Source organism: Chrysemys picta, chromosome 18 (genome assembly GCF_011386835.1).
Source record: "Chrysemys picta bellii isolate R12L10 chromosome 18, ASM1138683v2, whole genome shotgun sequence".
Classification (NCBI taxonomy): Eukaryota; Metazoa; Chordata; order Testudines; family Emydidae; genus Chrysemys; species Chrysemys picta.
This window is the reverse complement of record NC_088808.1, coordinates 20,135,365-20,159,362: the sequence shown is the minus strand read 5'-3', so window position 1 is coordinate 20,159,362 and position 23,998 is coordinate 20,135,365. Positions and strand designations below refer to the sequence as shown.

At 44.2% G+C, this 23,998-nt stretch overlaps 1 protein-coding gene across 5 annotated transcripts in view; it reads right to left on the bottom strand.

The window, feature by feature from the left end:
* Positions 1-23,776, bottom strand: part of SNAPC4 (small nuclear RNA activating complex polypeptide 4) — a 31,224-nt gene extending 7,448 nt beyond the window's left edge. For 2 of the 5 annotated variants that reach the window (XM_065572053.1, XM_042854369.2), the window contains exons 1-21: positions 23,476-23,638; positions 23,077-23,216; positions 20,544-20,584; positions 19,487-19,648; positions 18,381-18,506; positions 16,966-17,044; positions 16,274-16,355; positions 15,281-15,385; positions 13,447-13,519; positions 12,862-13,026; positions 11,120-11,267; positions 10,501-10,607; positions 9,534-9,628; positions 8,871-8,965; positions 6,696-6,781; positions 4,957-5,370; positions 3,504-3,593; positions 2,274-2,523; positions 1,589-1,659; positions 1,130-1,237; positions 12-39 (exon numbers count right to left, since the gene is read on the bottom strand). In XM_065572053.1, the coding sequence (XP_065428125.1) occupies positions 12-39; positions 1,130-1,237; positions 1,589-1,659; positions 2,274-2,523; positions 3,504-3,593; positions 4,957-5,370; positions 6,696-6,781; positions 8,871-8,965; positions 9,534-9,628; positions 10,501-10,607; positions 11,120-11,267; positions 12,862-13,026; positions 13,447-13,519; positions 15,281-15,385; positions 16,274-16,355; positions 16,966-17,044; positions 18,381-18,506; positions 19,487-19,648; positions 20,544-20,552 (2,293 nt within the window). In that variant the 5' untranslated portion in view covers positions 20,553-20,584; positions 23,077-23,216; positions 23,476-23,638. Of the gene's footprint in view, positions 1-11; positions 40-1,129; positions 1,238-1,588; positions 1,660-2,273; positions 2,524-3,503; positions 3,594-4,956; positions 5,371-6,695; positions 6,782-8,870; positions 8,966-9,533; positions 9,629-10,500; positions 10,608-11,119; positions 11,268-12,861; positions 13,027-13,446; positions 13,520-15,280; positions 15,386-16,273; positions 16,356-16,965; positions 17,045-18,380; positions 18,507-19,486; positions 19,649-20,543; positions 20,585-23,072; positions 23,217-23,475 lie in introns of all 5 variants that reach the window. The other 3 variants (XM_065572052.1, XM_005299488.5, XM_042854368.2) reach the window with 3 other exon arrangements.
* Positions 23,777-23,998: the final 222 nt, after the last annotated feature.

Here is a 23,998-nt window from a genome sequence, read left to right as displayed (position 1 = left end):
AGGGTAGGTACCTGAAGAGTTCTTGGAACGGCCGGAGGGCTGCAAAAAAGGAAACAGATTATGAATTATGTTCTTGGGATATCTAGAGATCAGATACATGGCACTGAAGTAGAGGGCACTCATATTGTGGGTATATCATTTCTCCAGATGTTTCTGGGAGCGCTTTGTACTCCAGCAGGAAAACAGGATTCTGGCAGCTATACATTGGCGCATTAGCAGGAAAATATCCTCAGGACACTGAAAACATATGTCAGAAGTGGACCCCAATAAAACTACTGATGTCAGTGCAGGTCTGATTTCTCTTATCTTCCCTTCTACTGACGCCACATGCCTCTTTTAGAGAGTTTGAGCAGCAGGTTCACAAGACTTGGCCTAGAACGGGAGTCAGAACTTCTGGTAAGAGACATACACAAACAATCCTCCTGGGTAGATGTTGCTGTTCTTGGAGCCAGTTGGCACCACTTTAATTATTCAGCCACAGAGCATCAGCTCGTGAAGGCAAGGGCCCAGCTGATCCTTTCATTACTGTGAACACCAACAGCAAAAGACATCTTTACTATTTTCCCCATTAGCTCCCAGGCACTACTGCAATACAGATAAAGAATTGTTTTATTGCCTGCACATACGGTATGACAGGGATGCGTGGGAGAGCCTAGTACCAGCTTTTGAAAAGAGAATCAGCAGCAGACCCAGCGAGCATAAGGTATCCAAAGCTTGGACTGTCTAGACAAGCCATTTAGCCAGTTGTAATTACAAATTCACAACAGCCACTTCCTCTTCTAATACAGCATTTCACTAGTACATCTCACAGAGCTTTACATAGGTAAGTGACTTTTATTAACCTCATTTTATAGCTGAGGGAAACAGGGGTTAAGTGACTAGACTCTGGTCACCAAGAGTTAGTGGCGGAACTGGAAACTCAACCCAGGTCTCCCACTGCCCAATTCGGTGCCCTATCCACTCAGCCACATTAACATTGGGTTTAGTCTCCTCTGTGAGAGGTACAAAGCAGGAGCTGACAAACAGGATACGTACGGCTTCCCTTAACAAAAGCAGTTGGTGATTTCCACCCAGGCGCCCCCTCGCGGCTCGCACGATGGGACAGGGTTTGAAACAACGCGCACAGTACCTGCTGAAGTCTCCTTGTATTCCCAGCCATGGCCTTGATGAGGTCTGACTGCCTCATCTTCCTCTCACGAATAACCTTCATGCAGCCACTAGTGTCAATCTGGAAGAGCTGCAAGGAGATGAAAATCTTATGTTAAAGCTCAGCTCGGAAGAGAGGCATTCTGGGGGTGAAGGGGACGGCACCCTGCAAACAGGAAACATTTCATTTGAAGAAGCTCGGCCCTTTTGTTGCCACTGGAAAGAAGCTAAGTAGTATTTGGTTTTTTGTATTGCAAGATTTATTTTTTTAAAGCTGAATTTACAATCATGGCTTCTCTACGTGGGCCATATAAATAAAGCGAGACGTAATGATTCGAGAGCAAAATGAGGTGTCACTGATGGATGTTAAATATCTATCAAATACAAGTATAAAAATAACGGTGTTAAAACTCTGGAGTCCAGTTAATGCAGCGGTGCCCACCTGAATGAAGAGCGTGAACACTGGAGTGCTGGCCAGTGTGACTGTCTGAAGCTGTTCTTGAATAACAAGAGCTGGAAAAAAGAATCCAATGTAAAAAAAAAACGTAAGTGGACATTCACATAGGTGTGCGGAGGGTTATGAGCAGCACCCCTCCAATAGTCAACATTTGAGGAGCTGAATAACGACACTTGCAACTCACCCTGCTCTTATAAAAGACTCTGGCAAAAGAGAATCCCCTGTTAAGATGTCAGAATGACCATATATTTTGAGTAAATAAATGAGCATAATTCCCTGCCTCTTGATTAACAGTGACTGGTGGATAGGAAAAAGTACTGCCTCAATAAAATCTAACCTACACAGGAGGAGTGTGGTCTAGTGGTTAGGGCAGGAGACTAGAAATACAACTCCTGGGTTCTATTGCCAATTCTGCTGCCACCTTGCTGTGTGACATGGGGCTACCCACTTCCCCTGTCTGGGTCTCTGGTATCTGTACCGTAAATGGTAAGAGGTAATGCCACTTACCTTACACCTCAGGTGGTCAAAGGTGCTTTGAGATACCGAGATGAAAGGTGCTGTGTCCTAAGGCACAATCCTGGAGCCCTGTTTAAGAGTCTGGTGCCATGCTTGTGCAAGGTGGGGGGGGAAGGGGGAAAAACAGTTAGAAACCTGATGGGGTCAGTGGTACCTTTTGTCTGACGGGACGCCACCCTCTCGGCTCTAAAGGCACAAGGCAGTAGGACATTGCCCACCCACGGAGTCACTGCCATCAGGAGCCTCCTCTCCAGGTTCTTTCTATGGAATTGCTCTCTCTGGCGACGGTACTGTTTCTCCTTAGTGTTCTGTAATCCCTGCAGCACCTGGCCAACTGACGTGCCTGGCGTCACTCCAGAAACCACTGCTGAAGAGGAGACATAAGGCTTCCGTAGCCCGTCTTGCTGTATGTGGCGGAACAAAGATATAAGATCATAAAAATTGAAACCAGCAGCTGTAAATTAGCAGAGCTCCATGGAATTCTATGGAATGATGCAGACGTATGCCAGTGGAGGAGCTGCTCCAGTGGGTTTTTATTCCATTTTACCAGGACACTGGGGTCAAACACTTACTGTGTGTTAAAATAAAGGCTGCAGGTTAGAAGAAAGCCTATACACCCTGGATTTCTTACCGGGGCAGAGGTTATAGGTCAGACAACCAACATTAAATGATTATAGCAGAGCCGTAAGGTTGCTTAGGTTAGGAATTGAGAGTACTGTTATCCTTCCATTTCCCCTTCACAAAGTGCATCAACGTGAGTTCCTAACCACGTCTTTAGGGATCCCAAAATTATTAGTTACAGGGCATTCTACTATTTCAGTGTAGATGGGGACAGGGCATAGTTTGTAAGCAGCTGACCAATTAGACTGTTTGTTTTGCCTCCCTTGTTAATTGCACATTAGCTACTTATCTTTTTATCTACACAGAACTCAGGCTCAAATGTTGCTCCCTATGGCAGGATTACACTGGATAAACCACCAGTTGAAACACTTGTGGGTTTGGTCCTTCACGGAGGATTAAAAAACAAACTCAGTTGATCACATGCGCGCTAAAGCAAAGCCTTCCATTGGGGCATATAATGAGAAGTGCAAGGCACTAAGTTTAGTGGAGAGCACGTGGAACTCTCAGTCCCTAAAGCCCTAGCATTGTTTAAGTGCATAGCCTGGTTAGGTATATGTTTAGAGGCAGTCTCAGAGCTACACGCATCATTGGCCCTTTAACAAGAGCTCAGACAGGAAATAGGAGCGTGGGGGTTAAAGTTGCTTTGGGAATTTTACTCCCTTCAGTCCATCACATGGGTGTCATGAAGAACATCTGGAATTCCAAACAGATTGTCTGTGCTATTAGCGGGGGAAGTCAGAACAACCAAACAAAAGGCACTTACGCATTTCCTCTGAGAACAGGTATTATTTCTTAGCACTCTCCTCACATCTTCCAGGGTAACCTTTAACACTTGCTTTCCTCTTATGGAAGCCTAGAGGAAAGTATACAAAAGCCATAAGAATGACCATACTGGTCAGACCAATGGTCCATCTAGCCCAGTGTCCTTTCTTCTGACAGTGGCCAGTGCCAGGTGCTTCAGAGGGAGCAAACAGAACAGGGCAATTTATCAAGTGATCCAGCCCCTGTCATCCAGTCCCAATTTCTGGCAGTCAGAGGTTTAGGGACACCCAGAGCATGGGGTTGCATCCCTAACCATCTTGGCTAATAGACATCGGTGGACCTATCCTCCATAAATTTATCTAAGCCAGGAGCCAAAACAAAAGTTTACAGGATTAAGAGTTTTGTGAAGAACTAATCTGTACTGCCAGATGGATAGCTGCACTTTCTCAAAGTAACCAGCTCAACTTTCATTTGTGGTCAGTTTAACTTTGTCTCACACACACTAGCCCAGTGCTGCAATGTTCGGTTTGCATATAAACTTTCCTCTGAAGTAACAAAAAAAAAAAAACATTACGAAACCCAAATTTAGGACCATTTTGACCCACCTGTTCTGCTTTTCTGGCTTCACGGGGGAGGGAGAGATGGGAGGGGGGAAATAAACCTGAAACTTTTCCCAGGGACTGGGTAATCAAAGTCTCCACAAGACACGCTGCATAAAATTTTCCAAGGGCACCTCATCCCGTTGGGGTGTGGTGAAGTTGTTCAGGAAAATAAAGCAGTATAATTGATTATCAAGCCAATGCTACACCTGACAATTTGATTTTCCAGAACAACCTCGAAGAGAGTGACCCAGACAGTACCATTACATTTTTCCCCTGAGTTATGCAAATACCTCATCTGCATTGAGATTAATAGAGGCTCCCACGGCCAATATACACTTTTGTTTGTTACCTTTTAACTTGAAATGCTCTACAATTTATACTAACACACCTCTGTGCACTGAGGGCTCTTCCTTGACCCCAGCAATACCATCATCTCTGGGGTGGAGGGTGGCAGCTGTTTGACAGCCACACGAAGCCACAGTTTGGGCAGGAAGAGTGTCATGGCAGAGCGAATTGACAAGCAGAATGCAATTGAGGACACTGGCACTTGGCTAGGACCTTGAGGTTAACACCTTATTCTTACAGGAAGTGCTACAGAGGCCTTGAAGATACCATAAAGGGCAAGGCCTTGGATTTTACATTTCATCCAGAAGATGGTCTTTCCCACAACAGTGTCCCCTATGACACACAGGGGCAGTGGCCCAGTAATGATTCAGAGAGGAAAAAGGGGCCATAATCACCCACACCACTTGCCTTAGCGGTCTCCCATCCCACCTGATCAACGCGTCACAGCTTGAGCTTAGTTGACAGCCCAACAGTACGATCTTTTTAAAGGAGAAGTCAAGTGCTCACCTCCTTTACCAGTTCTTCTGGATCCTTCAAATTGAGGTCAGTAGAAGGTGGACATCCAATACCTTTCAGTATGGTACTTAACCCTGCTGAATTGGCTGGGACTCTGTTCCTGCCTCCCCCAGCAGATGTAGCTGGACCTCGTTTTAAGTGTCCCTTTACATAAGCACTTGTGGAACAGTAGAGGGAGGGAATCAAGTGTTTGGCTTTCCTGCACTTGGCTGGATCTGTCCTGGTCGGGATCCACAGGTCGAGGCCTGGCACTGTACCCCTGAATCCTGAGCGAGGGTCTATTTCGCCCTCAGAGCTATCCATTAGCTCCGGCTCTGAATCCTCACTGCTGCTCTCTGAAGAGCTGGAACTGTGTCTCCGCACTCGCCTGCGTTTCTTAAGACGTTTCCTCGGCCCAGACTTCTTCTGTTTAGCATTAAAAACACAAACCCAACAAATAAGAGCTGACAAATATTCGCCACTGATTTGCATCTCCCCCATTTCTTCTTCATTAGAGCTGGAGGCAACCAGCTGGCATTACATACAAATGCTTTAGAGGACAGCACGCCATCAGGAAGGCATGGTTTGCTAGGAGGCAACCCCACTTTACAATCTCTGACATATTTCACATGCTACTTCTAGGACCAAAGCCTTTTATGAGTTCAGAATTCCTTATACAGAGGCAAGTTCTAACACTGGTTTCGGTCTCCACCAACAAGGCTTAATGCACCAAGTGGATACGCTGACACCACAGGTCTTTTGCATCTCCACATGTTTAGATTCTATAAACCTTTAACCTTCAGGACCAGGGGCCAGAGTTTAATAAGAGCTCAGCACTCAACAGCTCCCCATTCAGGATCTGATCCTGCAGCACTGAAGTTCAAGGGTATTTTCCCCACTGGCAAATAAAATCATGCCCTAAGGTACCTAAAACACGTGGCCAGATTTTCAAGTGTGTTCAGCCCCCACTGAAAATTTGGCCACAGGGTGTGTCTACACTGCACTGTAATCCCACGTCTGCGGGAACCAGGTTTCTGGACTTGGTGTTTCCAAGCCCATGCTTGAGTGTCCATACGGCATTGTAAACTTGGGCTTACAATTGCTGGACTTGGGTCTCACGGCCGTGCTAATGCATCCACACTGCACTACACCAACCTTCCGACCCAGGTCCACAGCTTGAGCCACATCCATGCTTCAAAATGGCAGGGCGAGGATTCAATCACAGTTGGATCTGGGCTCCAACCCACCCCCCTAGCAAGGTCCTAGGACCCGGGTCCTGAATGCTCACTGACCTGAGTCGGATTGACTTTTCCCAGTCTTTTCTTAAAAAAGATGGGTCTACAGCAGGGGTCGGCAACCTTTCAGAAGTGGTGAGCCGAGTCTTCATTTATTCACGCTAATTTAAGGTTTCACGTGCCAGTCATGCATTTTAGCGTTTTTAGAAGGTCTTTCTATAAGTCTTTAATATATAACTAAACTATTGTATGCAAAGTAAACAAGGTTTTTAAAATGTTTAAGAAGCTTCATTTAAAATTAAATTAAAATGCAGGGCCCCCCAGACCATTGGCCAGGACCCGGGCAGCGTGAGTGCCACTGAAAATCAGCTCGAGTGCCACCTTCGGCACACGTGCCATAGGTTGTCTACCCCTGGTCTACAGCATAGCAGGATGTTGTACTTCAAAACAGGTCATTTGATTACTGCAAAGGAAAAGGAAGATAACCCACTATACCAGATCAGAGAGTTACAATACCTTAGCCCCAATCAAGGCTTTCCATTTGCTTAGACACTGGGAGCCGGTTCTGTGTGGTAATTCAGAAGCTATTTTAGTCCAGTGACCTAAGGAGATAAATAGTTGGGCCATGTTAACATCTTAAATTAAGGAAAGCAAGTCCCTCTCTCAGCAGATTAGACTCCAGATAATATTTACTTATACTGTTTAGGAAGATTTTTATTTAAGGTTTTTTTCACTGAATAGCAATACTTTTAAGAAAAATCAGGCATCAGTGAAGAGTATCCCTCAAAATGCTAATTTTGAAGAGGTTGTGTGTCATTAAATCATGACATCTGGACACTGATCTAGCTTCTGTGTCTAGGTGTGCTACAGATGTGCTGGCTGACCTTAGGCGAGTCAAAACCTCTGGTCCCAGTTCAGGAAGTCAGACAAGAACATGCTTAACTTCAAGCAGTGAAGTCAATGGGACTTAAACACATGCTTATGTGCGTTCCTGAATCCGAACCTCTGCGCCTCAGCTTCCTTCACAGCAACATGTAAAATACAGCCTACCAGACAGGGGTTACGCAAGGATTAAATAAGAGGGACATCAGCTTGAAATCTAGTCAATTTAAGAAAAGTTCCAACTAGTTTCAGATCCTACACCTTCCCTGAGCTCCCAGACAGAGTGTGAGTGTGAGTAGATAAAAGAGGCTTTATGATCACATTTTATTACTTTTTAAAAGGTTTCTCTCTCCCATGCCTCTCTGTGAAAGGCCCATATAGAGGAAACTGACCAGCTACGGAGGGAAGCTGAAATGGACAATATGCAAAGTGCTGTGAAATGCACAAAGTACATAAACTGGAAAAGTGGGGGACTGTTCTTCTCTCTAATCTCTTTCAGTTCCAGTAATCTGAGAGGTTACCTGCGTCAAGAGTAGGCAGACATTCAGAAAGTAGCGTGATTTTTAAAGGGACAGAATCCCTTTAAAACAAGTGCTTTTTACACATAGTCATAGAGTTTAAGGCCAGGAGGGACCACCAGATCATCTAGTCTGATCTCCTGTCTAGCACAGGCCACCACCATCATCACCCCCACACTAAATCCAGCCACCAAAGCATTACAGCCCACAGGAGACTAGACCACTACATGCCACAGGCAGAGAATAGAAGGGACAGAGGTGCCTGAGGCCCCCACAATGAAAAGGAAGGGAGATATACCCAGATAATCCTGGTGAGTGACCTGCCCCTATACACTGCAGAGGAAGCCAGAAAAAAAACAAATCAACAAGGTCACTGCCAATGTGATCTGGGGGAAAATTCCTTCCCGATCCCACATATGGTGATCAGTTAGAGCCTGAGCATGTGAGCAAGAGTCAGGCAACCAAGCACCTGAGAGAGACAGAATGCTCGGTGCCATCTCAGGGCCATGGCCTACCCACTATCCATGTCCCACCTCCTGCAGTGGTCATCCCTGATGCTTCAGAGGAAGACGACCATAAAAAAACCCAAATACATTGGGGGGAGGTAGGGAAAATCCCTTCCTGACCCCTGCAGTGAAATCAATGGGACTTAAACACATGCTTATGTGCGTTCCTGAAGCATGAGCTTTAGGAACACAAAACTGGATGTGAGCCAAATGAAAAGTGGACAAGAAATTACATAACATTTGTATAGCAAAGCCACAAAGAGTCAGTATCAGAGCTGGACCAAAACTAGAGGAATCCCTAGTTCCCAGTCCTGTGCTCCAACTCAACCTCTCTTTGCCATACACTTGTAGCTGGGGTTAGAAGGTGGAAAGAAGGTTCCCTTCCAGTAATTACTATTAGAAGAGGAAAGCATATAGCTGCATGCCCAAAGCTTCTGTACTGCCATAAGATCTTCTCCTGAAAGAAAGTAATGCACAAGGGAGCCCATTTATAGAATTCTTCCCCCTCTACTGGTCAACTTCACAAGCAGAGGGTTTCAGTAACCAGGACTGCACAGTGCACAGAAATATCTCAAGACTCCTTTATGTAAACGGTCTCCCTATTCCATCGATCACTACATGCAGGCCATACCATACATGGAAGAGGGCAATATGCATTTCTCAGTAAGAAGCAAAGCTCTCCAGTACTAACTGCAGGATTTTAATTTAAAGTGGGGGAGAGAGCAGGGGGAAGGCAGCTCAAACCATTACAAGCCCTTAAAGATCATGCCACAGTGAAAACTTACCTACACCATGTTTCTCTACCAGTTCAATTAACTTTTCTTTTTCCTCTAAACTCCACCTGCCTTTCTTTACATCATGGTGTAATGCATTTAAATACCTAGAAAATTAAAAGATTTGATACAAAGTTTAACGGGATTAAATGTTCTCTTTCATGAGACATGTTTCTAAAGTTAAATGAAGAGAGTAAAATCAGTGGACCCCATCCTTCCCCCATGCAGTCCCACATGCCTGTACCCTTGACACTGCAGCTCCATTGCTGGTAATGCAAGTCCTTGGTTCTCAGCAAAGATCCCAGGACTCCCAATTAAGGAATAGTAAAGGCAACTCAAAACTAGATACATTTCAGGTACAATTGCTAATTTAGAGCCTAATTCTGGAAGGTGCTGAGCACCTCTAACTCCCCACAAGAGTCACTGACTAGACTTTTCATAGACATGCATAGGATAATCAAACAGTGAAAATGTGGGAGGGGATATGCCTAGATTCCTTCTGGCCTCTTTTTTCTATTTAGAATATAGGTTTTGATGGTTTTTATTTGTGAAAGGTGCACAGAGGAACTAGATGCACGTATCATAAAAATCCACCCCCCCCCCTTTTTTTTAAATGCTGCATCTTTATTACGGGAGAGAACTTGGAAGCAAGATTCTTTTAGTCACTATACAGACCTGTCTCTGCATTGAGCATCACTCCTTCCTGGTACCTCTGTCCGAATTTTATACCAGTCACGCTCTCCATACTTAGCAACTGCTGCCAATAACTTCTACATGAATTACACAAAAAGAGTAGGCTGATAATGCATGCAAGTCATTCTAAGTTAACAAGTCTCCACTGGCTGGAATCTTTTGGGAATTACCTAGCTATATACATCACACCCTGCTTTTAATTCATTCTGCCTCCATTAGGTTTGTGCCCTCCCAGTCACACCTACCCTCCCTCCCCACCCCCAAAGAAGAAGCGGCAAATAGAGAGCCATCATAGGAGGACTTTAATTTTATCATTGCTGAGCTTTGGAGTTACTCAGAGAGGTCATGCCAGATCGTTTATGCCAAATTAATTTTATTTTAAAAATACCCATAGAACTTATTTTAAACTAGTTTGTTTTCAAATGAAAACACTGCTACACTAGTCTAGTGCATGAGGAAGAGAGACGTGGCATTTCAGCCTTAGTGAAATACAGTCAGAGCAGACTGGAAGCTCTTCAGGGGACAGTTGCGCATCTACCTCTGGGTTTGTATAGCACCTATGCCATACTTGTAATAGAGATCACAACCCACTTCTGTGCCTGGATAATGTATGAAGACAGTCAAGTGTCCATAGAACACTAATTAAAGTTAATGTTTCACTAATGGACCCAGTAGAAATTGCATGTTTGTCCATTTCAGCTAAAATGGGCTCAAGACAAAAGCAGATATGTTAGTCTCTACTATAATCTAATCTGAAACTAGGTCCCGTGACTCCATGTGAACTCCTAAAACTTCTGAACTGCCACTTTTGGTTGCTTTTTCACGTTCCACCGATTAAAACCTCCGAGACATGTGGCTATTCAGCAACAGAACAATGGAATGGCTTAATCTATCCACTTTTTGTATCACGCCGTTTTTCTAGCACTAGAGGAAAGATAAAGGAACTTACAGCATCTTCTTCTGGTGTCCAGAATCCTTTCCTTAGGTTGGGATCCACGCTTTTTGTCCATCGGTAAAGTAGCTGCATAGAATCTCTTCCTTCCATGTAATAAGCAACTAGAAATTTAAATATTTCTTTCAATTCTGCTTTTAATACGATGCTTCTAGCATTCTTATTAAAGCACATTGTAGTTACGACTTAAATATTTAACTTCTCAAACACAACTGGCATGTAACAAGAACCGAGAACACACATTGTGTAAGAAACATTCCCATTGATACTAGAATCATGTGCATTACATACATACACCCACCGCTCCCAACAACAAATCTTGCAGCACCCGGGGGGTTTTTGCACCCAAGTACTGACCAAATCCATCCTTGGAAGATATGTTAGGCAACTGTCACCAGGTGTCATGACTGCAGATGAGCCTTTTAAAATTAAAGGAAGAAAGTCCAAGGATTGTATGAAATTAACTCCACCTCTCCAGAACAGGGACCATGTCACCTTTCGTATTTGGAAAGTGCGCTGCACGTTGGGAATATCACTGAACACAAATCCTGGAGAATCAGGCTCTGTGAGTACAAGGGATCACTTACTCTGAGTACAAGCCTTGGAGATCACTTACTTTTCTTGTAAGGTATGTGGCTTCCTACTCTCATTTCTTGAACGAGCTGTAGGAGCATCTGGTCCTCTTCCTTTGTCCATTCTTTCCTCTTGAAGTCTTTGTTGTAAGCTTGAAACTTCTGCAGACACTGGAATGCACTTCGATTTGTCTTAATAAAAAGAACAAAAAGTTACTTAGAACACTGGGGGCATTTTGACCTAGGAAAGACAGAGGGTTGACTCAATCTGGCTCTGGCATGAACCTGTGGTGGTTCAAATCCAGTCCTTTTAAGTACTATTAATACTGCGGTAGTGCCAGTCAGGGACCAGGGCTCAATTGTATTAAGCACTACACACAATGAAAAGACAGTCCCTACTCAAAGAGCTTATAACTGAAGTTTAAGACAAGCAAGATAACAAGTGTATACAGCAAACAGAGGGGAGCACCAGATGACAGTGAAGTGATTATAATCATTGTCAATTAATGGTCCAACACCAGTTCTCACTGATTCATTATCTTTCTTCCTTTCACAAAGGCCAGAAGAGCAGATTATGGTCATCTAGTCTGACCTCCTGCACAACACAGGCCATAGAGCTTCACAGCAATTTCTCCATCAAGCCCCAACTTTGTGGTTGAGCTAAAGCATCTGTTAAAGAGACATTCGAACTTGATTGAAAGACTTCAAGTGATGGAAAATCCACCACATCCTTTGGTAAATTGTCCCACTGGTAAATTACCCTCCCTGTTAAAAAGTTGTGCCTTGTTTCTCACTTTGAATCTGCCTAGCTTCAACTTCCAGCCACTTGATCTTGTTATGTCTTTGCCTGCTAGATTAAAGAGCCATCTTCCAGAACTCTTCTCCCCACATAAACTGATCAAAGTCACCACTTAACCTTCTCTATGACAAGCTAAATAAATTCATCTTACGCCTCTACCTGCAAGGCAGGTTTTCCAGACCATGACTCATGGCTCTTTTCTCAACCCTCTCCAATTTTATGACATCTTTTTTAATGTGTCAACACTGGAACTGGACACCGTGCTGCAAGGAGTTCCCTGCTGCTGCACAAATGGCAAGTTATTGCCACCCAAGTGGGGCAGTTACACTGTTAGCTTTCAATTGGCAGCGCCTGGAAAAGTGTCCCGCATAGATTGGAGAGTGTGTTGACATGCCTATAAAATGTTTATAAAACCCACATTCACTAGAGTCTCAAGAAGGGAAACGTTTTTCTGGTTGCTTCAACTTCTAGAAAGTGAACAAGTTAAGAGGTTTTGGTTATGCTCCCTCGAGTGTTTCTCACAAAAGCATTCATGAGCAGGATTTCTGGCTTACGTTTTCCTCAAGCAGCAAGAGGGTATACAGTAAAGAGAAAATTTCCCAAGAGCAAATACCCCTGTCTTTCATCTCTGACTTTAGTTATAAGTGCCAGGAGGTTGAGATCACCAGGAGTATGGTGATCTCAACCTCACCTCTGCTGGATGTTCTAGCAGAACTATTCCTTTGATGCAATGCTAGTACCCAACTGGTGTCTTACCTGGAGGAGTATGTGTGGGGAGGTCTGCATACGGCACCTGCCTGCACTATGCCTTGCTAGGACTCACTTGGTTTATCCATTTCCTGAGCACTACAATGAACTTCCTTTTTCAAAACAGCACCCCACAGTACACCCAGTGCTGAGAAGTGGCTAGAAGCAGTGACTGCATTATTTTCAAGTCTAACCCTGGGTCTCAAATAAATATTCAGTTCATAGTGGCAAGCACCTTACCCCAAGCTCCTGGGCTATAGTTTGCCAGTCCAGACAATTATGTTTCGCAGCTATTTCCTTTAACTTCTCTATCTCCTCTTCATTCCACTCTCTCTTGTTGATGGTTGGATGCTCCCAGTTCTGCCAGAATTTCCTCAGCTCTTCTGCGTTGCGACTTCCATCAAACTAAGAGAAACAACACAAATTGGCTCTGCCTTGAGGACATTACTGAAATATCCTAGCAAATTGAGTGAGATTGATGCAAAAGGCTTATTTCCTCAATAAATTTTCAAATATATTTTGCTGTTAATCTTTGCGTAAAGAGTTGGGTATTTTCCAATAGCATCTAATTTTTGAATCCCTTCCACAATGCCAAGTCTCAAACCTGTCCCCTCCCCCTTTGAAACAGATGGATATTTGGAAGTTAATCAGGGTTTGGGTTTCAGTCCTTTGAAAAAAGTGTGAAGTGTTAAAGGCTGGGTTCTATCTCCTTTGTCCACCCAAAGTAGTTCTTTATTTCACAACTAGTCCCATTGAAATCAATGGGGCAACTTGCAGAGGAAGGGAGATAGAATCTGGGTCTAAGTAATTGCTCTACCAACTTACATTGATGTTGGAAATCTTCTCCCAGTCGTGCTCATCCAGTCTGTTTCCTAATAAGGCCTCCTCTGGCAGATGGCTAAAGCAGGGGGAGGAAGGAATGATCACATCAACCATTGGGTCTCTTTCTATGCCTAATCTTGCTAAGCATTATACACCTCCAAATCTCATTGCCTTCAATGGGAAATGTAGAGACTCAGCAATTCACAGGATCAGGCTCTTAATCATTGTTAACATGATCGGACACTGGCATTTGCTTCAGCTGTTTGCCTTCCCTCTCCCACCCTGGCACACCTGCACAGTACAGTCTTTCTAGGGACAGAGCCTTCCTTTGTAGCATCAAGGGCCACCAGCAAACAGCAAGTGAAGATAAGCACTTGTGTTTGTTAGGTCACAAGACAGGTTGTATGGGACTGAAGCAACATGAGACTGGAAATCATTCTATAATTAAGACAAAGGGATCTAAGGGCTTCAGGCTCCCAAGTCTCTCTGAATTTCAATGGAAGTTGGTTCCCTAAACCCCACAGGTCCCTTGGAGAAAATCCTCAACTCTTTGAAATTAACAGAACATGTTGTGTTTAGCACAATGGGGACCAGTCCATGACCAGGGCTAAATAATAATAGGTACACACACTATTTAACTCCCTTAGTATACAGCTGCCAAAGCTGTAATACACCTACTGTATAACAGACTCGTGTCTAAATCCTCTTATGGAATTTAGAGGGTCTCTCACTAAGACAGTAACTTAGCCTGTGTATAAACTGTATTTTCCCTTCACAGCACCCAGACGTGGCAATGCCCTAAAGTGACACATTAATATACTTTGCAATAGGGGCAATGACAGGAATACAGAAAAGTGCTGGCTACAAATGTCTAAATTATAAAAATTAACCAAGCCCAAATGGCACCTATTTGAATTCACATTCACACACACATGTACCTTAGCACACATGCATCCTTGATGCTGGTTGTAAAGAAGTTTAACTCTACAATTCTGAAATGCACTATACAGAACATGTAAAAAGCAACAGAGGATCCTGTGGCACCTTTGAGACTAACAGAAGTATTGGGAGCATAAGCTTTTGTGGGTAAGAACCTCACTTCTTCAGATGCAAGTAATGGAAATCTCCAGAGGCAGGTATAAATCAGTGTGGAGATAACGAGGTTAGTTCAATCAGGGAGGGTGAGGTGCTCTGCTAGAGAACTGACAGTTTCTCCTCCCTTGGTGTTCACACCTCAACTGCTAGCAGAGCACCTCACCCTCCCTGATTGAACTAACCTCGTTATCTCCACACTGATTTATACCTGCCTCTGGAGATTTCCATTACTTGCATCTGAAGAAGTGAGGTTCGTACCCACGAAAGCTTATGCTCCCAGTACTTCTGTTAGTCTCAAAGGTGCCACAGGACCCTCTGTTGCTTTTTACAGATTCAGACTAACACGGCTACCCCTCTGATACTAGACAGAACATGTCAGTACATCCAAAGCTTTACAAATGGCTCTGAATTCCTAACCTCAACGCAGCTAAACCAACAGCTTTTGCTTGCAGCACTTCAGTACTGGCAGCAGAAGTTATTAAACAAAGCAGGATGCCTATATTTGCATATTAATACCCAAAACACTCTACAACACTGCTACCGAATAATTGAGGAGTGAGGGCTCTGGGACAACACTGCAAGGTTTGAACACTGTTTTTGGAATCGTTTGCAAGCCAGAATAAGGCAAGGTTTTCCCGGCTTAAGTCTGTTGGTATTTGAGCTTTACAAAATGTCTTTAAGGGGGGAAAAAAATCCCTAGAAGAGGTAGTGTTCACTTCACCCAGAATATAAATCCTCTCACTTGATCTCCTCTATTTCACGCTCTGCTTCTTTGACTTGCTTTTCCAAAATCTTCTTTTCCATTTCATTCTTGGCTTTTTCCAGTTTCTGATTCAAATAGCTGAGCCTGTTTAAGGACATTTCCAAGATTATTAAACACAGCTAAACAGAAGCAAGGGTAAGTATTATAAAATAGCGTTAAAGCTGGCAGGCCCAAAAGCTGGGTTCTTTCCTCGGCCATCCTTATTCCACAGAGCTTATTTCAAAATCCACGTAACGCGTTGCATTTGTCCCCACCTTCCAGAAAACAGCCCCCAACCAGACACTTCCACATAGCAGACCCACTGCTCATGCTTTGCCTCCTCATCTATACCAAGTGCGAATCTACAGAACAGGTGACAGACCAAGTGCTTTCCCCACCTCCCGCAAGTTGGATCTAAGAGGATCTGCAATGGCTGCTGCGGCTGCAGACACAGAGAAGCGTGCCAGGTCCGTTCAGACAAGCCATATCCCCCCAGGAGCCAAGTGCCGGATGATACTGAGTAGGAACAAGAATCTGTCTCCAGGCTGTTCAGTTTATTCTAGGATGCACAGCTAGGGCTCAAAGGCTACACGGTAGCCCTCCAAACCTAAATGTCGCAGTCCCGGAAATAGGATTTTAGGCCTTACGATTATATTAATGGAAAGGGCTGGATGGCTAGGAAGTGTCTTGGTACTTTTGAGGTATAAAAGTGAACTCCCAGCCTGCTGATTACCTGCAATATAATCACTAAGTCATTCATATCTTGACCAATGCTCCCTACTGGCACAGGCTGACCATCCCAGGCCCAAACACACAACCCTCTCCCTGCTGTGCTTTGTAACCCCACTGCAGGTGGCGGTAACTGTGCCAAGGCATGCACTTGAGAATGATACCAGCTCTTAGTCACTCTCCTCCCCACTGCCTAACCAGCCATCAAATCCTAGAATACACTTGTCTCATCAGCAGCGATGGAACTTCTTATGCTTTGCTTACTTCAGTAACTTTGGCTGAAGCAGACGCTGCAAACGGTCACTTATTACCGATTTGTTCAGCAGGCTCTTCTCTCTGCTTTTCCCTGGGGATAAAACACAGATGAGGACACCAAAGTCACTAATACAAGGCCACCTCCAATAAGCAAACCCATTGACTTCAACCACCACTTTAAAGTATCTCCAGGGTCTCTTGGAAAGATCCACCTGCATTATGCCTGGATTGTTGCTGGTTCCCTCTGTGCCTAGAAGCAGGAAATCTGGGCTCTATTCCTGGTTCCATTGCTAACTTGATGCGAGATCCAGCTCATGGAAGAGCGTCGCCTACTGCATTCCCAGCACCAATTCCATAACACCTAGGTGCTGTCATCTGAGTACTGACCTGGCACGACCCTGCTTAGCTTGTGTGAGCTAATAGGACGGCTGCACAATTTAACATGCAATGCATCAGGGCAGATGCAAGGGAAGGGAAGAGCCGTGAAACCATCAGCCAGGCCAACATTCAAGGCTAGCGGAGTTTAGCATAATTCAGAGCAGTCCCATTTACTTTTAGCGTCTGCACCATTAGTGGCTTCAACGCATAACAGTGTGAACACTGAAGAAAAACAAGGAGGAAGAGGATGCAGAAAACCTCAATGAGTTTGCCAAGCCTATTATAGAAGTTGGAGCAGCGCACACAGACAGGAGGTTTCTTACACTTTTTTATAAGCAGTTCCTCAAAGGATTTTATGCCTTGTGCTGTCTTTTCTCGGGTATCTTCATTGGCAGGAGGGCCCTAGCAAAGACAAGAGATGTTAGAAACAGCACAGATGTTACATTTTGATTGAGAATTCAGCTCATTCCCAGAGCTCTGACACCAGCACTGCTATAAAACAGACTAACTGAAGACTGTGCATTCGCACTCTCCCACTGCACAGGGCACTTTACAAACTCTAGTTCAGAGGAACTCCATGAGGGATGGGCATGCAAGCAGTTTTATTCCCATTTTATAGATAGGGAACCTAAGGGAGTGAGAAGTTAAGTGATTTGCCAAAGACTACCGAGCAAGTCAGTGGCACAGCTAAGGTGAGCGCTCTGGAGTTCCTTTCTTTCTACCCAGAGCTCAATCCACTTATCCATGTTGAGTGTCTCGCACCAGCTGGGAATTGGGTGGAAGAGCGCTTTGGGTAATGGTTTACATGTGACACCTGCCCACTCCAATTCAAAAAGCTGTGTGACCATTTTGGATAAGGATTAATAAACAAAGAGCACTTATTTGTATTACAGTAACCATGACCAAGGTCAGGCCCTAGTGGGCTAAGACAAGTAACTGTGCCACTGTCAGGTTGTGAAGGCCAAAACTATAACTGGATTCGAAAAAGAATTAGATAAATTCTTGGAGGATAGATCCATCAATGACTATTAGTCAAGACAGTCAGGGATGCAACCCCATGCTTGGGGTGTCCCCAGCCTCTGACTGCCAGAAGCTTGGACTGGAAAACAGGCGACGGATCACTTGATAATTGCCCTGTTCTGTTCATTCCTGGCACTGGCCACTGTTGGAAGACAGGATACTGGGCTAGATGGACTACTGGTCTGACCTAGCATGGCTGTTCTTATGCAACAGATGACAGCCCTTGCCCCAAAGAACTCAGTTTACATGACAGCCGGGATGCAACAGGTGGGTGAAACAGACAGTGGGGGTTGGGCTGGGAAGATGAGGTAACAAACAGAAGTCACAGCTTGTCACTTGCCTGACATCATACTGTGCTGTGCCTAGAAAGTTTGGTGGGTAGATTTCCATGCTATTACCTAGAATCCTCTTCCAGGCCACATGCATTTTATAACAAAATGGTTATGAACATATTTTAAAGGCACGCCTTTGTTTTCTGGATGCTGTGTAAGCCAGCCCCCCCTTTTAGATCTGAAGAGTCTGATAGGCAAAAAGGTAGCAAGCAAGCAATCAATAAGCTAAGTCTGTATCTCAAATCAGGCCAAAAAAAAAAAAAAACCCACCACACTGAAAACAGATGCAGTGACCTTAATGTTCATCTCAAGAGGGAGTGTAAGTAACAAATTAAGGTTAAATGACACCGGAATAATGAGCGCAGTATGCATTTAGTTATACTTACAATTCCCGATACTTTATCCTTGAAGTACGGCTTCATAAAATGGCCCAAAAACATATTCAATGGTAAAAGTTTACCATCTCCTACCTTCGTCATCTTTGGACCACCAACCTCACACATAATTTCTTTCTGCAATACAATCATTAATTGAAAACCATACACATCACTGAGACTTTTAAATGATCCCACCTCAAACTCAGCCAGTGGCCCTGCTGTTATGCATATCCCAGGCGAAGCCCCAATTACCTTGCACCATCAGACTATATATAAAGCGGATCTTTTAAATGTAGTTTCTGCAACCTGGAAAATTTCCTATGTAACTGCCAAGTGGACCAATGCAAAACAGAGACACGAGCAACTTGCTGTAATAATAGAAAACCACCAAAAAAGCCTGTTTGCATTGTGAAGATTAATATCCCTATCTTAGCTTTATCCATAGGGCCCATCAATGTGTTATTTCTGAAAACTTCAGTGCAATCTACTTGAAAAAGAAACTCCTTACCCACATGGCACCAGTTATAATAAAAATCTAGTTTACCTCTCACATTGATGCTCTATTTTTTTTTAAGCTTCACTCACTTTAGCTTCATTTTTACTGTAATGTTAGTGATTCTCCTACATTAGGAAAATGCTGCTTGGAAGTTTGTAACTCATCAATTGAATGCCCTTTTTTTTTTAAATAACCCAGTGAAAACAGGCCCCTAAAACAGGATTTCATTAAAAATGTTTCTCTTCATATTAGGTTTTTCAAGTCATTTTAAACCCAGATTTAGGGCCTGATCTTGCCAGTCCTTACAATCCATAAGCAGTTCCACTGAAATTAATGGAGCCGCTCATATGATTCCCAGGATCAGGCTCTTGGAATATAAACAAAATCAATAGGATTCCTTTACTTTGCAGATCATGCTGCCCTCCGCTGTTACTTGATAAAATCTTCAAAGTTCCAGAGATTTGAAAAATGATTCATACCAAATAAATCACAATTCAAGGACTCAAATTTACTCCCATTTAAAAAACATCCACACAACTTCTTCCCCCATTGATATGAATGGTAGAAAAATCACACCCCAACCGTGCACTAAGGAACATTTTTCCCAAGTTCCACCTACCTGCTGTTCTTTGTTTTGTGCGATCAGAAGGTTGACTTCCTCTAGCTTTTCCTGAATAACTTCCTGATAGACCAGGTTCATCTGTAAACACGTTTCTGGGTCCGCTGGGAGGTTGTTATCAATGTCGTCGTCATCACTACTGCCCCGTTCTTTCTCTACTTCCTGATGTGAGGTGAAATAAATGTGATTTAAGCAGACAGAAAGGAAGAGAGCCAAGCTTGCTTTGAGCAGACAGTGATTTTTATTTAACTAGCCACTACCATTAATGTCAGGAATCTTGTGTGAATCCTTCTGAAAACAACTGTGCATCTCTAACCTGGCTGTCCTCTTTAATGTTGGCAATGAGAGCATTATGAACCTTGTCTATTTGCCCTCTCCCTTTTCCTCTGCTGATTTTGGACCTGAATTTACTGCCATTGAAGTCAATGGGAATCTAGTTACTGGCTTCTATAGGTGCAGTGTCAGGCCCTTAGTACTTGTCTCTTCTCTGGCCAGTCTCACAATTTTGCAGCTGTTGATGCCAGGGCCTTCTCCTCTGCTGAATGACCTAGCCTCCAGAACTACACTCCGGACTCATCTCATTTCTCCCTCTTTGCTGTTATTTATCCCCAACTGCATGATTTCTAGAGTGTCTAGAGATAGTTTTGTATGAACTACTCAATAAAAACATTATGGGTGAAACACAGCTCTGTTTTTGCAAATGCACTACATTCAAACATCTAACTAGTCAGTGAGCCCTGCAATGACATCAACTGGATCTGACCCACAAAGAAAGTTCCCTTTGTATGTGCTCTGTTATACAAATATTTTTAAATACTCTTACCTGAGTTCTAGGAAACATTATCTCTAATTAAAATGTTTTATTTTTCTAAAGAAAAAAAACAGTAACAGGACTTGTAAAAATGAAAATTTTAGCAATAACGTTTCCCTTTTTAGGTGCAAAATTTCCCTTTAGATGCAAAAATGTGAAAAGCCTCCTACAGACATACAAAATCCTGTCTGTTCTTCCCCCATCAGCAGAAAGATTGGATGATGCATTTTAAGTAAGATGAATTACCATTTCCATATGGGCATCTGAATCATCATCGTCCAGATCATCTGTTAGAAATAGAAGTACAAAAAAAAATTTTATTACGGGAAAAGATATATAAATTCACAGCACGCCCACATCTTGAATACTACGTGCAGATGTAGTCACCCCATCTCAAAAAAGATATACTGGAATTGGAAAAGGTTCAAAAAAGGGCAACAAAAATCATTAGGGGTATGGAATGGCTTATGTATGAAGAGAGATTAATAAGACTGGGACTTTTCAGCTTTGAAAAGAGACGACTAAGGGGGGATATGACAGAGGTCTATAAAATCATGACTGGTGTGGAGAAAGTAAATAAGGAAGTGTTATTTACTCCTTCTTATAACACAAGAACTAGAGATCACCAAATTAAATTAATAGGCAGCAGGTTTAAAACAAACAAAAGGAAGTAATTTTTGCACACAACGCACAGTCAACCTGTGAAACTCCTTGCCAGAGGATGTTGTGAAGGCCAAGACTATAAGAGGGTTCAAAAAAGAACTAGATAAGTTCATGGAGGATAGGTCCGTCAATGGCTATTAACCAGGATGGGCTGAGATGGTGTCCCTAGCCTCTGTTTGCCAGAAGCTGGAAATGGGCGACAGGGGATGGACCACTTGATAATTACCTGTTCTGTTCATTCCCCCTGGAGCACCTGGCATTGGCCACTGTTGGAAGACTGAATACTGGGCTAGATGGACCTTTGGTCTGACCCGTATGGCCGTTCTTATGTAAAGATGACAATAGCTTTGAAATCAAAAGCTTTCCAGCTAAGATGACCACAAGAAAACAGAACAATACATAATTTCTTAAGTCTGACCCAACAACATTCTAGGCCACTGTTAAGGTTGCCAAGACCAAACTTTGATCAATCACCATTCACTGACTTTTTTTTTTTTGCGCTTTGGAGAATGAAAGAACCTCTCTAAACAACTAGAGCTGCAATTAAGCTATGTCTCAGTTCCTACGGTGAGCAACACAAACAAATAATCCAGGGTGCAGAACCAAGCAGACTAGGACTCCAATCCTTCAACACTTAAGAATGTGCTTAACTTTAGAAGCACATGAGTAGTCCCACAGACTTCGGCAGTAAATACAGCTTCCATTTTTGTTCTCAATAAGACTACTAAAGGTAAGCATGTACTTGGGTATGTGGAGAATTGGGGCACAGTAAAATGAAGGAACGTGCACAGTGATCACCAAGACTAGCAGCTGGTGGCTTAAGACTTTTTGCAGTTTTTTTTTAAAGGGATGTCTCACCACACAAATGCAGGTAGATGCAGGTTAAGACAGATGGTTTGTGTGTCTGTGCTGCACTGAACAGACATGGCCACCCCAGTTACGAATACAAAAAAAATGACTGTTCACACCTGCTTGATTTAGCTTTTGACAACACTCCAAAATAGTAGTTTGAATCCATGAGCCAGTTCAATATTGCCCTCCTTGTTTGTAACACACTCAACTGACTGGTTCCAGCCCACTTGGCAGATCATGGGCCTCCTTAATCCCCTCCCTCTCAACTACTGCCCACTTCAACTGTCTCATCACAAAACCTGGCAACTGCTGGCACAAGAACCTTCTCCTCAGAAGACACCACAATTTGGAAAAAGCTTTTTTGTAACCCTCTTCCTGACCAAGTCTTGAATTCATTTCAAGTGTTTATTACTCCCCTTTACCTATTCCTCACTCCCTTTTCTTTAGCTTTAAAGCACTATGGTAGAATTTGGACATTATATAAAATACAGTACAGTTGTATTTACTGCTGATATGATGTAATGTGTGCTCTTCGTGGACAGAAGCCACAGAAATAAGATTCTTATCTAAGTAACGTGATGCAATAAAAACCACAGGTATCTGACTACAATTTGATAGCAAAAGCAGATGGCATAATATTCATTTTATAGGGATGCTTATAACACAGGTGCAATTGCTTAGTAGAGAAGTAGAAAGTGTCATGTTCAAATCCCACCGAGTTTATCATGGAAGAGAGGACTGTTCTCATTTAGCTACGCTATATCTCAAACAGAAGTTACAGGCTTCATGAAGGAATTATTAAGAAGGGTTCTTGAGCCCATGCTATGCAGGAGGTCGGACTAGACGATCGTGACAGTCCCTTCTATCTGTAAAATATATGAATCTAAAGCTCTTTTATATACAATAAAAGGTGATTTTAAAAATATGCAAGCAAGCCCCTAACATTCTTAAAGTTTTCAATTGATCACTTCAGGATAAATGGGATAACGACTGGATTTCTAGCACCCTACAAGAAACAAACGTCACATTTAATTCTCTCCCAAGGTACCAAATAAGCCTTTCATAAATTATAAAGCACGCACAGACAGCAGTTTTTAGCAGAAAACACTGTGACAACATTTAAGCTCTGCACAGAAATCCGATGTAACTAGGAGATAAAGCCACTGTCTTTCGTATCAGTGTCTAGACACTGCAGGACACATCTTTTGGGCAGAAGTATAGTAACGATCAGAGAAATAACTGCACGCCGTGAGAACGGACCTACGTCAGAATCCGCGTCCAGGCTGGAATCCGACACAAGGACTTCGATACTGGGGATACTGGGGTCCAAGCTCTTTTCTAACTCCTCTATTTCCCGCCGGATTTTCTCTCTTTCGGCGTGTAAATCCACAGGCGACATGACTCCTGAGAGAGAGAGAGAGAGATACAGCCGAGTCAGCGACAACACATGGAATCAGAGCAGCGCCTCCCCCATTCTCCACCAGGGACGGGAGGGGGGCTGCAGGTGTCCCAGGTGAACGGCCGCAGGGAAAGTCCCCTGCAGACCCCACCCCCAGAGCACGTCCCCCAGGTAACTGCCAGGCGCCCGCCCTGCGGAGCCAGCCCAGGTACAAGCCCGAGCCCCACAACCAGCCGGCCCCCACCCCGCGTCCCTGCCCCTCACCGCGCTCCCGCAGGAGGTCCCCAGCCGGGCCCAGGTAATGGGCCATAGCCGCGGCGGCGGCGGCGCCCCGAGGGCTGCGGGAGGCGAAGGCGAGACTCCCTCAGCGCCTCCCGGGCCTGCAGCCGCGCGAGCTCCGCCCTCGTAGTGCCTAGGAGACGAGCACCTCTCCCAGGAGCGAACCTGATTGGGCGGCCGGTATCACGTGCCAGGGGGGAGTACCGCTGTCACGTGCCGAGGGAGGTGGCTTTTCGACCGGGCTGAGGAATCACGTGCCGCGGTATTTTTCATAACCCGCAGGAGACTTGTTTGATTGGCTGAATTCCGACACGTGACGGGGCTGAGGCGGTCACGGCGGGGCCGAGAGGCGGCGGTGGCCCAGCACGTTTCCTCTAGCCCCAGGCTCCTTCCGGTCTAGGGCGGCCAAGGGCTCCCGCGTGTCTAGGGAGGCGGCACGAGGCACCCTGGGGGGCGGAACAGCAGGGGCTCGGCCGGCCCTGTAGCCAGAGCAGAGGGGACCTGGCCA